At 44.4% G+C, this 12,364-nt stretch overlaps 2 protein-coding genes across 9 annotated transcripts in view; one reads left to right on the top strand and one right to left on the bottom strand.

Annotated features, from left to right (window-relative positions):
* Positions 1-1,671, bottom strand: part of SDCCAG8 (SHH signaling and ciliogenesis regulator SDCCAG8) — a 109,550-nt gene extending 107,879 nt beyond the window's left edge. The window contains 1 exon segment of the mRNA XM_032185286.1: positions 1,589-1,671. Within this exon segment, the coding sequence (XP_032041177.1) occupies positions 1,589-1,655 (67 nt within the window). The 5' untranslated portion in view covers positions 1,656-1,671.
* Positions 1,672-2,093: 422 nt separating this feature from the next.
* Positions 2,094-12,364, top strand: part of CEP170 (centrosomal protein 170) — a 108,196-nt gene continuing 97,925 nt past the window's right edge. For 6 of the 8 annotated variants that reach the window (XM_032184582.1, XM_032184585.1, XM_032184584.1 and 3 more), the window contains exon 1: positions 2,095-2,257. The gene's annotated coding sequence lies outside the window, so the exon portion shown is untranslated. Of the gene's footprint in view, positions 2,258-5,218; positions 5,239-12,364 lie in introns of those variants that run through there. The other 2 variants (XM_032184586.1, XM_032184580.1) reach the window with 2 other exon arrangements.

The following is a 12,364-nucleotide window of genomic DNA, read 5'->3' as shown; positions in this document are numbered from 1 at the left end:
AAACAGCCACTAGAAGATTGTGCTCTGAAGTAGCTTACAAACCATAATGGATATCGAATAAGGCAATCCAGTCAGAAATAGGAAAAAACAAAATCTGTTTTATGAACAGAATATATCCAGTCATTTGATATGGTGAGCTCTCCTGTTACCCTTATACAGAGTTAAACAGTCCAAGATGCAAGATTCATGAGAAAGGCCCTTTGAAGTTAGTTACAAGAGAATTAAAGCTATCACTTACAGCATCCAGATAACTTGGTACACAGGCATGCTTCAGACTCCACATATGAAAACACTATAATCTTGTCACAACTACGAAGATACTGTATACACAAGTATATATACACACATACTTGTGTGTATGTATGTACACACACAGATATATATACAGACACACACACACGTATATATAAAACAGTCCCCAAGCATCTCAACAGATTTTCTAGTTGAGGGAAAGAGAAATTCCACTGGAACATTTTAAATGCACAAAGAGCCTAAGACAAAATTAGAAAAACTGGAGCTCTGTTGCAAAATACTACAAAAGCCTGTTTTCATGGCAAATTTGAATCGAGGAATGAACCAAACTTACCAAACCACACACACAAAAGAACATCTACATGAAGAAATATGAAGCATGCTGAAACTATGAGAACACAGGCAGAGGGCTGTGGCTTAGACTCCAGAGGCTTTTGGCTTCCCCTGCTGTCACGGCCTAAGGAAGCCAAGAGCGTCACGCCCCGCAGGGAGCCCAGGCAGCTCGATGTAACCACTGAATCCAGACATAACCACTGAATCCCCACATTTCCCTGTGCTCCAGCAGGACGGACGCCGAGCAGAGCACACTGCCTGCATGCTCTAGAGCTCAACTACACACACCAGTGCATCTCCTGGAGGATGAGCACAAGAAACCCGCCTTCACCACCACACTTTGGACTCGCAGTGGCCAGCAGAAATTAGCCTCCAACGCTTAAAATGAAGAAGCAGGTCAGGCGCTGCACTGTACGGAACAGGAGCTCGAATTCCTAAGGTATTTCGGTGACAGTGCAGCCCCCTGCCAGACCTGCACAACAGCAAGCAAGCAAGCCTGAAGCAGCGTTCCAGGCAGAAGATCATCACAAGCTCTCTAAAAATACAGCAAGCGCTGTGAAACACGTCACATTTCCGACACATTCCTCCAGCTTGTGCCTATGCCTGCGCTGGTGCAGCAGAAACGAACAACAATAATAAGCCTTCCTAATCGAAACTCTCTCTTGCGCGACAGCAATACTTTGCACTGGGGCAAACCCGTTTCGCCAACAGAAGTTTTACCCAGCAGTAATTAAAACGTTAATTTATCGCCCCTCCACGGCCAGGCACAGCCCCAGCCGGAGCCCGCAGCCGGCACACCGAAGTTACCCGGGGCCCCCTGCCCTCACCGCAGGGGCGAAGGAGCACGGCGCCGTGCTGCCGTTGCGGAGGAGCTGCCAACGGTCACCTCCGCCAACGGCTCCAGCCGGGCAGCACCGCTCGGGTAGGGGGAAGGCGGGGGGGGACCCGTGTGACCAAGAGAACCGCTCCGGGCCCCCCACCGCACCGCGCCGCCCCCGCTCACCTCGGAGGCGCCGCTGGTAGCGCTCCAGAGCCGCCGCCAGGCCGGGCTCCCCGCCGGGCTCCCGCATCAGGACGCCGCCGGCTCCCGGGACCACACTCGCAGCGAACTGCCCTGCGGCTTCCAAGGGGCAGGGACTACAAGTCCCGGCACGCAGCGCGCCGCGCGGGGGCTGTTGGGAAGTGTAGTCCCCGGGAGGAGGACGGGCGCCCCTTTGTTGGGGCTGGCGGCCGCGCTCGCGCCTGCGCACAAGCACGCGCCTTCCGCCTACGTCCCCGTCTCCGCAGCGGCCGGGCATAGCGCATGGCGGAGGCGCGGGAAGCCGCGTTTGCCTCCCCGCGGCGCGTGCGCGCTGAGCACAGCCCCGGCCCCGCTATTGTCTGCAGCCGGCGCATGGGCAGCTCCCTCCCCGCGCCGCTCGGCGCCCGGCGCCTGCGCACCGCCCCCCTCCCCTCCTCTCCTCCTCCCCCCCCCCCGCATTGTGTGAGCCCGGCCGGCGCCTGCGCAGTGCCGCGCCCGCCGTGCCCGTTACCGCTATGTGCGGGGAATAACGGCGGCGCGGCTGCACGGCGACGCCGAGCCCTGCGCCCCCCCCCCCCCCCCCCACACAGCAGTACCGCCGGTACCGCCGCCACCAGCACCAGCAGCGCCGGGCCGAGCCGCCGCGAAGGGGTGAGTGAGTGAGTGAGCGCGGAGGCGGAGCGGGGCCGGGGGCTCGCCGAGCCATTGTGCGCCGCGGAGCGCTCACCGCACACCGAGGGGGGCGGCGGGCTGGGGGGGGTGCGGGAGGGGGAGGAGGAGGAGGGGGAGGAGGAGGGGGAGGAAGGGGGGTGATAAATGGGGAGTGGGCTCGGAGGGGGGCGGCAGCGCTCGGGGGAACGGCCGCCTTTGTGAAGGGGAAGGAGGGAGGGAGGGCGGCAGCGCCGGAGGTCTCCGTGCCCGCGCCGCCGTGACAGCGCCCTCGGCCCCCCGCGCCCGCCCTCGGTGGGACGGGGCGGCCCGGGCGCGATTCAGCGCGAGGCGGTTTCCTGCGGGGAGCGGCCCCCGGGGGCTGCGCTGCGCCCCGCTGCCCGTGCGGCGCCTCCGCAGCGCTCACGCCTGGGCAGCGGCAGCGGGGAGCGCCGCGGCTGTGAGCCCTACGGGTCTTCCCCTTGCTTCTTGTTTTTTTTTTTTTTTTTTTTTTTTTTTTCAAAAGGTTTGTCAGTTGCATGCTGATTTCTGATGGTGTGGTTTTTTTTTTTTTTTTTTTTTTTTTGGTTGTTTGTTTGCTTTTGTTTTCTGAAAGAGGTCATGAGGGCTGGGTGGATGGAGAGAAGAGGGTTGCCCAGGGAGATGGTGGAGTCACCGTCCCCGGGGGTGGTCAAGGAGAGGTTGGACTCGGTGTCTGGGGACATGGTTTAGTGGGTGACATTGGTGGTAGGGGGATGGTCGGACCAGATGATCTTGGAGGTCTCTTCCAACCTTAATGATTCTGCAATTCTATGAGTAAAGTTGAGGATACACAGAATTATCTGTGCAAAACCATAAGACGCGTTTTTGTTTTCATTTGTTTTTCTCAGATTTCTAAACATATTATCTATAATGGATCAGCTACAAATCTTTTTTCTTTCTTTCTAAAATAAACATTGTGGCATAAAAGTTGTTACTAAACTTACTCTATCATTGCAGTGTGATTTTTATTTATTTATTTACTTCTGGACATCTGTTCCAAGTATTCTGAAGGTGACTGCCTCCCATATCTATTCAGGCTGGGCTTTGCAACTCAGGATGGTTTCTCACTGTCTTCTGCTTCCTAACTGTCTGGGACTTGGCAGGAAGGATTTTCAGTAATTCTCTTGGTAACACAGAACCCAGAAAATAACTGTCAGTTACAAATGTGAACTAAAAAAGTCTGTGTTCAATTGTACGCGAGAGCTAGGGAGCTTCTTTGAGTGACTGCAACAAAGCCTAAAACGTGAATGGCTGCAGAAATTGATTTTGAAGTACCATTTCCAGTTCTTGCAAATGCAGGCAAAAAAATGTTTAATGTACGTAGTTACCATAGTACCTCCTCGAGTCTCTAAAAAAAAAAAAAAAGACCATTTCAGTGTCAGTGCTGCCTTTCTTGGCTTTGCAGGTAGAATTAAATTGAGGTAAAACAGATTTTGAAGAAAGAAAGCCAAGAATTCTTTCTTTTGAAAATTTTGAGCAGGAGAGTCAGGTGTTGAGTCTTCAGGTAGCAGAATTGCAGAAATTCTCCCATCTGCCTCTGACATTTGTGAGGTTACAATGGCACGCGGTCCCTTCTTTGAAGAGCGTGCTGCTTGCTGTAGTAAAAGTTGGTACGGTTGTAGCCTGGAGACTGAAATTTGAGGAAAAAAGAGCTCTTTGTTACTGGAGAATGGAGCTGCTCATTCGCTGCCTGGGAGCTGATGCTAGATGCATGGTTTTCTACCAGCGTTCCCTGTGTCAGGGCTAAGGGAAGCAGGGAGGTGCCTTTCGTTGGCTACAAGGCTTGTGATGCTCTTGCTGAACGCCTGCAGTTGTGTTCCAGCGTCGATTGCCGTATCTGTTCTTGCATTGTCTTGTTCCTTATGCATCCTCTGTAGAGTGGTCTGCAGATAGCAGCTTCCTTCCCTGCACAATGCTTGTGCTTCCCTGCATCAGTCCATCCTGTGCGCTGAATGAGGCAGATGTCCTGGGGAAAAATAGTACGTGATCACGTGGCTTAAATTATAAGATAATATATGCAAATGAGGCTGGGAAGAGAGTACAGGCTACTTGCTTAAACAGCTTTGTGTGTGTCTGTTGTATTGCCACAGCAAAATATTCAAACAAATCACAAATTCCCGGTCCGCTTTTATAATTTAGTTTCTCCCATTCTGTCCTCTCAAAGCTGGGAAGCTGTTTCTAATTTAGTGGTGCTCTTGTAGTTTAAGTCATAAGACTGTTTTAATTGAAATTTTGTTTGACCTAAAGGGAAAAAAAAAAAAACACACATATTCTAAATTAATATGGTTTTTTTGGTCATGTATTATGTCAAAATAATACTTGGGCAGCCTGTTCTAAGGAACCTGCTTTGGCAGTGGTGTTGGACCCCATGATCTTTCGAGGTTCCTTCCAACCCCTACAACTCTGTGATTCTGTGAAAAGCAGCTTGTCCTAAAAGCATTAAATAAAACCCACAGAGATGTTTTAGTGGATTGCCTGTGAAGTTGAAGTGCATCATTCAGGCCCTTTAGATGGTTGATAAGGGGTAAGTCTGGGAGTAGGTGGGTGTTAGAGGAGGGTGACTGGCACCTGTAACATCCTCCTGGTCCTCAAGCTCCCTGCTTACCCGCTTCCTCTGCTAATGGTGCAGCATGCAGCTCTGCTACTTGGCTGAGAGTGGGAAAAGTTGATTTGCTTGACTAATCCAGCAGTTTCTTTTTGTTTTGCTTGACTTTTTTTTTTAATCCCTTGGGTTAGCAAATTGAATTATTTCATTGTGTGGTCAGATGAGTGCCAGAGCAACTACACTGAATGGGGACAGCAACGTCAAGCCTGGAAGAAGGAAATTCTTTTTCCAGTAGCAGCAATCCATTTGGTCTGCTCAGCTCTATGCTCTGACAGTCTCTCCTGCAGAATACTGCAGTCAGAAAGGGGATGTGTATAAATTCAAGAAAGCCATTAAGGTACTGGTTTTGTTCTTTTAGTCTTCATTTCCTGTTGTTGGTATGTAAAATGTCCACATTCACAATGTTCAGAACGTAACTGGATGAAAAATAATGTTTCTTTATAATAGGGGTATGAAAAGAGGTTCTGGTAAGCGATGTGTCCTTTGCATAAGAAAAAACAGGGTTTTCATACCAGACTAACAGTGGCATCTTCTCTTCCACAGAATTTGAGGTTGTTAGTTTTCAGAGGCTTTTGCAATCTTTTTACTTCCTAGTCATATTAATTAAAAAGTGTGATTTATTTATTTATTTTTGAATTGTAGAAAAGTGCTAATTGGTACGTGTTTAGATAAATTGTTTTTATTCATTCAAAACAGATACATGGTACATCTCTCATTTCATCCACTGAATGTTATACTTAGGACGACGGGTATCTCTTTTCCTACATGCATCTGAAACAATAAACAAAGTTTATAAACAAAGTTTATTGTTTCTCCTCCTCTTTTTGTTTGCATAGAAATTGTTATTGGAAAATAGGTTTTTCCTTAGCAAAGTGCTTTTCAGAGCTCCATCAGCATCCACTGGTGGGCCTAGGAAGCAGGCTCTGTACCAACAGCTGCAGCCCTCTTACAGCCTGGCTGCTTCAGTTTGTTCTGCTGGGTTTAGTGCAAGAATTGGCCTTTTTGTTATAGGTTCCTCTGTTTACTTGTTTCCATCCGTGTGAACTAAAATGTTTTGTATTCAGAACTTTTCCCTGAAACTGAGGTGGTATTTTCCTCAATATATAGCAGAATCTTCTAAGTCTGTGTGATGGGCTTTCCAGATCTCCAATCACTGTACACCATTCCAAACGAGACTCTGGCTCTGCCCATTTTGCTTCTGTCCAGGGCCAGAAGTGATGCTCCGCCCTGGCATTTCCAAGATGCTGCTTTGTGCACAGGGCATTTTGCTTGTCTTTAGCTGTGGTAGTGCGTGATGGGCTTGTAAGCAGTCCATTAGCTAACCATTGTGGTCTGGAGGTAGCAGCAATATACTGAACCCATTAAATTAGATGTACTTAGGACTTCTCCTTCTAAATAATTTTCTTGATGATCATTCTTTTGAATTGCAAATACTTGGCAATCTTCATATGTATTCTCTTCTGTGGTCAAAATCAAGACCTTTTCAATTATCTCTTATTTGTCATCTTGTTGTGGATTACGTTTCAAGATTCAGAAGAAAAATCCAGGAACTCAGAATGTCATCTCTCTTCTGTTTTCTCATGAATACGATTTTTCTTGCTTTCATTAAGTCTCGCTTCCAACCCACAATTGCTCCCCCAACAATGCAACTGGCAACATAGTCTTATTATACTTAGCCTTATACTTAATAGTAAGACTTATCATACTTAGTTTCGTAATTTAGTTTACTAAATGGAAGACAGTGAGAAATATTGTAGTTTCATTTAACTTAGATTTTTGTTTTTGGCTTTTCATAAGAACTCAAGAATGGCCATCTTGGGTCAAGCCACGAGTCAATCTACTGAAGCCTCCAAGAACATCTACAACCTGGTACCTAGAGAGCCATAAGAAAGGTGCAGGCATATGTGATTATTTTCTCCTAAAACAAAGCTAGTCTCCATCTGTTTTCTGCTTGGGACTTTTGAGTCGGGTGTGGTTTCTATTAAATATTATTCTTTCTACTTGATCTGCATTTCTTCAGCATTGTCTTGAAAAGGCAGTTCAGTTAAACAGTCCCTTTCTAGTTTTCAGACCTTTGTTTCTCACACATGTTCATTTTTTTTACTGGATTAATTTAATAATAACAATCCTGATTTATTGCCTCTTTTTGTTATTAAAGAGAAGCCGACCTAGTTTTGTGAGGTTAATGAAGATTCTGCTCACCCATCTCCCCTTCTTTAAATGATATGTGTTCGTATTGTACTTGGTTTCCAAAGGGAATATTGCTGCAGTGTGAGGGTCAAATACTTCCTATAAGAATTGCTGCTTGGGGTGATTCACAGGTCAAAACACAGATTGAATTTTAGTTTTGAGGTTGACTGTAAAACTGGCTATTACAAATCTGTTTTGAATTGTGAGCAGAAATTATTCAGGAAGCCATTGAGAACCCAGAACTCCTTTTTGTTTAGATTTTGGATTAGCAGAGAATTTTGAAAAATGACCACAACTAGTGAAGCCAAGAATAATGGAACAGCTGAAGTATTTTCATGATATAGATAATATTGCCCTCTTCAGTCCTTCCGTGTTTTTGTTGCTATTAGAGATCACAATGATAAATATAAGAAAATCTGTCAGAATTCACACCTGTTTGTTAAAATCAGTATGTATAGTTCTAACTATTACCATTTAGAGTACAAATTTGGTAGCATATTTTCTCATTCAGAATTTGATTTTCAACTTCCTTGGGCAAAGATGAGTTGTTTGTTTGCTCAAGGTCTTGGTGAAGTTCATAAGCTTCAGGTACTGCGGCTGACTTCTGCATATGGGATTGTTTTTTACACAGTTCAAGGTCCAACATAAAGCTATTGCATTACATTCTTCAGCTTACTATAGAAAACTTACTCATTTTAGGAAAAGAGAAAATGATGCTATCGGATAATGCCAAGCAGTATTTCCTTCTTCAGTATTTGCATCCTCTAAATCATCACATATAATTGTCTTGCATACTGCATGCACATTTTATTTATTTTTATTTTTTAAATCATTTTTCTTAAGTAAACACCTTTGCTTTTCCCGATTTTGTAGCCCAGTTGAATTTTCTTTAACATACTGTATCAGCATCTTCAACTCTCAAAATTAAACATACTCTGGGTGTTGCATTGCTAAACCTGCAAATAGCAACAGTCAGCTTCCTCCTGTCTGACCGGGTGATACTCCAAAACCTGGTTTGCGGTTTGCATTGTTCTCTTGCATGATCCTCACTGTAGGTGTAGCACTTCTAAATGCTGCTGGTTAGCTGCTCTGAGGGGTTTGGGGCTTGTACCAGAACTGAGAATGGAATTATCCGTCAGCCTCACTTCTGGATGTCTGAATCATGCTGCAGTATCCACGTACACTAGAAATGCTTTAAAGCTTTAATTTGTCATGTCTTGAGCTGTATTTGGTTGAAAAGCAAAATTTTTTACTAGAGCTTCTGACATTGCCTTCATGGTCTTCAATTCTTTCTACCTTCTTTATGCATCCTAAACAGTAAGTTTTCAATTGCTCCAGTTAATATTACTGGATTATTTTTATAAACCTCTGACAAGGCAAATTCATTTTTATAATTTCTGGGCAGCCTATAGCTTGTAGTGAAGTCCTTTATAAGGTGGCAGTGTAAAAAAACAAAAACAAAACAAAAACAAACAAAAAAACAGACGAGTGTCAAGATGTGACAGTGACCCCTGAAGCCCTGAGTCATACCTTGCCTGATTGTGGTAAATTGAAGCCTTTGATTTAGTAGAAGATAAACAATCAGTCTGCTGTTTTAAATGCAGTTCATTAATTACCTTTAAACAGTACTTTGGGAGAAGGTTTGATTTAGTAGGCTTAGATTTGAGTTGCCATATTTTGTGGGTCTTTTTTCTTGGTGCAGTTTCATTCCAAAACCAAGAAAAGCACTAAACCTATTTTTACCTAGTGTGCTTTTTGGGAGGCAATGCTTCAAAAAAGACTGTATTCAGGGCATGTGCATTGCTTTATTTGTGTAGCTTACCTCCATGGGAATTCGTGCTTTCTTTTCAAGGTATTTATTCATGCTTTGGGGACGCTAATCTAAGGCAGCATTAGAAGAAAGTGTTTTCTTCATTACCCATTACAGATTTTAAAAGTTGCATTATCCGTGAAGATTATTTTATTAATATTTCTTACAGTTACTGTAGACCTAAGAAGTCCCATGAGATTTTGGGACTAATGTAACTGCAGTGGGTTCTCCTAGCAGCCTAGGCGGAGCTGACTCCTGGCTGACCTGGGCCTGCCTTTTTCTCCCCCTGCAGCTCTGCAGCCCCACTCCTTTTGCTGTGGTGCTAGATTTCTGTGTGTTAACTTCTGGGAACGATTCATTTGTTTGTGGGAGTGGAGAGGACGGGAGGAGTTGGTTTGTCACCAGCTGAACGCGCTGAAATAGCTCAGCTGCACAGCCCCAGCCCCAGCAGTCCTGCAGCCAAGGCAAAGGGAGCGGTCGGGGCTGGGGCAGGGTGAGAGGGCTGGAGCCTGACAGCAGTCAGGCTGCATTTGGCTGACGTGGGACCACAGCATCTTCAGCTCAGCGTTTGTATGGTGAGGGTCAGAAGTATGTATTTGCCTATATTTGCCTATTAACTGTGTCAACTTCCCATGCTAACTCCTACTAGGTTATTTGGGATTTGCTGCAGTGGAAATGTAGGTGCCTGAGCAGTTAATGAAGAAGAGATACCATACTATAAATTCTTATCTCATAATGCTGTCCAGCAGACTCTTCCTATGTTTAGAGACTTAATTGTGTCATTTAATCGAGCTGCTAAAAGTAACTTCTCCATTTCCACCAGTAAAACTTTGGGCACACACAGCTCCGATCTCATTAAAAATTCTGAATACAACATATACTTCAGAATTCATAATCTTGTCAGATCTTAAAACTTGTGGAAGGATTTGGAAATAGAATGCTTTTTCTTTTCTTTTTTCCTTTTTTTTTTTTTTTTTTTTTTAATTGCCTTTTTATTTATGGAAGCTTCCAGACTGTCACGGACAGGTATGTTCTAGAGCATCTGTTCCCAGCTGTAGAGCTTGACTTTTATGGATGTGTGGGCTGGCACGGCTGGGCCTTTATTACTAAAATGTCTGTTTAATCCATTACGGTGTTTGTGTGTTCATACTTGCGATACCATGTGAATGCACTCATTCTGTTAAAAAATGTCTGTGTGCCCAGACTGGGATTGCCCACAACCTGTCTGACTCGTGGACCAAGTGCAGGGAATGTGCAGGTACATCCAAGATTGAAGGGAAAAAAACACTTCTGAATTTCTGGCAACACTGTGAAAGCACTTTGCTAGCAATTCAAAGTAAAGCAATCCTATTAAAAAAGAAAAAAAAGGAGAGGGAAAAACAAAAAAGGAGAGGAAAATCATGCAGAAGAACATGTCTGGTTTATTAAGGATATGTCTTGTATCAAACCATGTTGACCCTCCGTGTGAACACGTGCTCTTTCTTGTCTGCTTGGGTGGGAACCAGCAATATTCTGGGGGGAAAACAGCCTGAATGGCCGAGCACAGAGGAGCCACGCAAGTGCAGGGTGGGCAACAGGCTGCAAGGAGCTGGTACCTGTCAAATCTGTGGCATGGTGTTTCTGCCAGCGGGATGATCGCCAAACTGCTTTCCATCATTTATCAGCAGTCCTGGCTATCAGGGAGGTCCCAGCTGACTGGAGGCTAGCAAATGTGATGCCCATCTACAAGAAGGGCTGGAAGGAGGATTTGGGGAACTACAGGCCTGCCAGCCTGACCTCAGTGCTGAGGAAGCTCATGGAGCAGATCTTTTCCCAAGCAATAAGACAAAGAGGAAGTAGCCTCAAGTTGCGCCAGGGGATGTTTAGGTTGGATATTAGGAAAGATTTCTTTTCTGAAAGGGTTGTGAGGCATTGGAACAGGCTGCCCAGGGAATTGTTTGAGTCACCATCCCTGGAGGACTTCAAGAAACGTGTAGATGTAGAGCTTAGTGATATAGTTTAATGGTAGATTTGGCAGTGCTAGGTTAAAGGTTGGACTTGATGATCTTACATGTAGAAGTCTTTTCTAACCTGAATGATTCTTTGATTCTACAATGAACTTGATCTGTACTCAGCCCTCCTTCCCTCGGAGCTGGTCAGAGTCTCTTCAGCTCTTAAAAGCTTGCTGCTAGGAGGAGAGAATGGTATAAAGAGTGGCTGCTTAGGTCACACTTGCTCAGGCAACTAAATAATATTTCAGTAAGAGTTTTAGTTACTGAGTGGCAGAAGGACAATGTAATTAAAAAACGTAAATCCTAAATTGTTTAAAAAATACACGCTCTTGCTGGATGGGAGCAATATACCTCCTAAAATACGTCTGGGGACAAATAAAAATGAAGTCTCCAACTGGGCTATTTTTGGATTAAGCATGAGAAAATATTAGCCTTATCTGTGACAGATATGTTAAGTAAATATTTACCATCTCTTAAATGGGAAATATACAAGAGGTAAAGTCTGGGAAGAGCGAAGGCAAAACAAACAAACACAGAAATGCAGCACTAATTTATTCTAAGATGTTAGGTGTTGTAATCTATTAAGCTAACAGCGATGTTGCTTGGTGGGCACCAATAGCAATACTAACTTGTATACCATGGGAACATAGAGGGATTTAACAAACAGAGGAAATGAATCGTTCCAGCCTCAAAAGAGGGAACTGGTGATGATCAGTCTTAATCAACTTCTTATGTTTTTGTCTGTATTTAGTTTGGTGATAAATGATTTAAAATATTTTTGGTAAACCAGAAGACTATATCAATTGCAGCCATGTGGTCAATGTTGCTTAATATACCTTTGACTTTTTTTTTTTTTTAATGTAGCTGAACATAGCCAAGTTCCCAGTCAAATCTTTGTGTTGGAAACATAAAATGAGACTTTTGTAGTAACTGTGGATTTAAAAAAAAAAAAAAAGGAGGAGGGGGAGGGAACACACCAAATCAGCAGTTGTTCACTGAAATGCTGGTAGAAGGGATGACTCAATCCCTTTTTGTGGATGAGGTTAGAGCTCTGCTTCCTCTTGGTTCTGTGCCTGCAGCAGCATTTGTGGAGGTCAGGGCTCTTCCCGTTTAGCCTTCCCTTTCACATCTCTTCCTTCTGGTCCTTTATTTTAAGGCTACTAAAGTGAAGGTGCCAATTACTGAACTTACAAAGGAAAATCCACATAGGTTTCCTCCAGCAGAACTACTTGAATTACAGATATCTGTCTACTGAAAAAAGTGCTTGGAAGCATTTAATAGCCATTAAAAATATTTACTTCAGTGTAATAATAGAAGTGCTTTCCAGTAGTCTCCAAATGTTCCAAAGTTAACCAGATTTACATCGTAGTAGTCTGCAGAACCTATGCTAATGTTGTACCAAATCAATTGTAAACCAAATTATCACCAGTCATTTGTAAACCAGCTTATAAATGTCCATCTGAAAATATTCT

This window comes from Aythya fuligula, chromosome 3, assembly GCF_009819795.1.
Source record: "Aythya fuligula isolate bAytFul2 chromosome 3, bAytFul2.pri, whole genome shotgun sequence".
In the NCBI taxonomy this organism is placed as follows: Eukaryota; Metazoa; Chordata; class Aves; order Anseriformes; family Anatidae; genus Aythya; species Aythya fuligula.
This window is presented reverse-complemented; position numbering and strand designations above follow the sequence as displayed.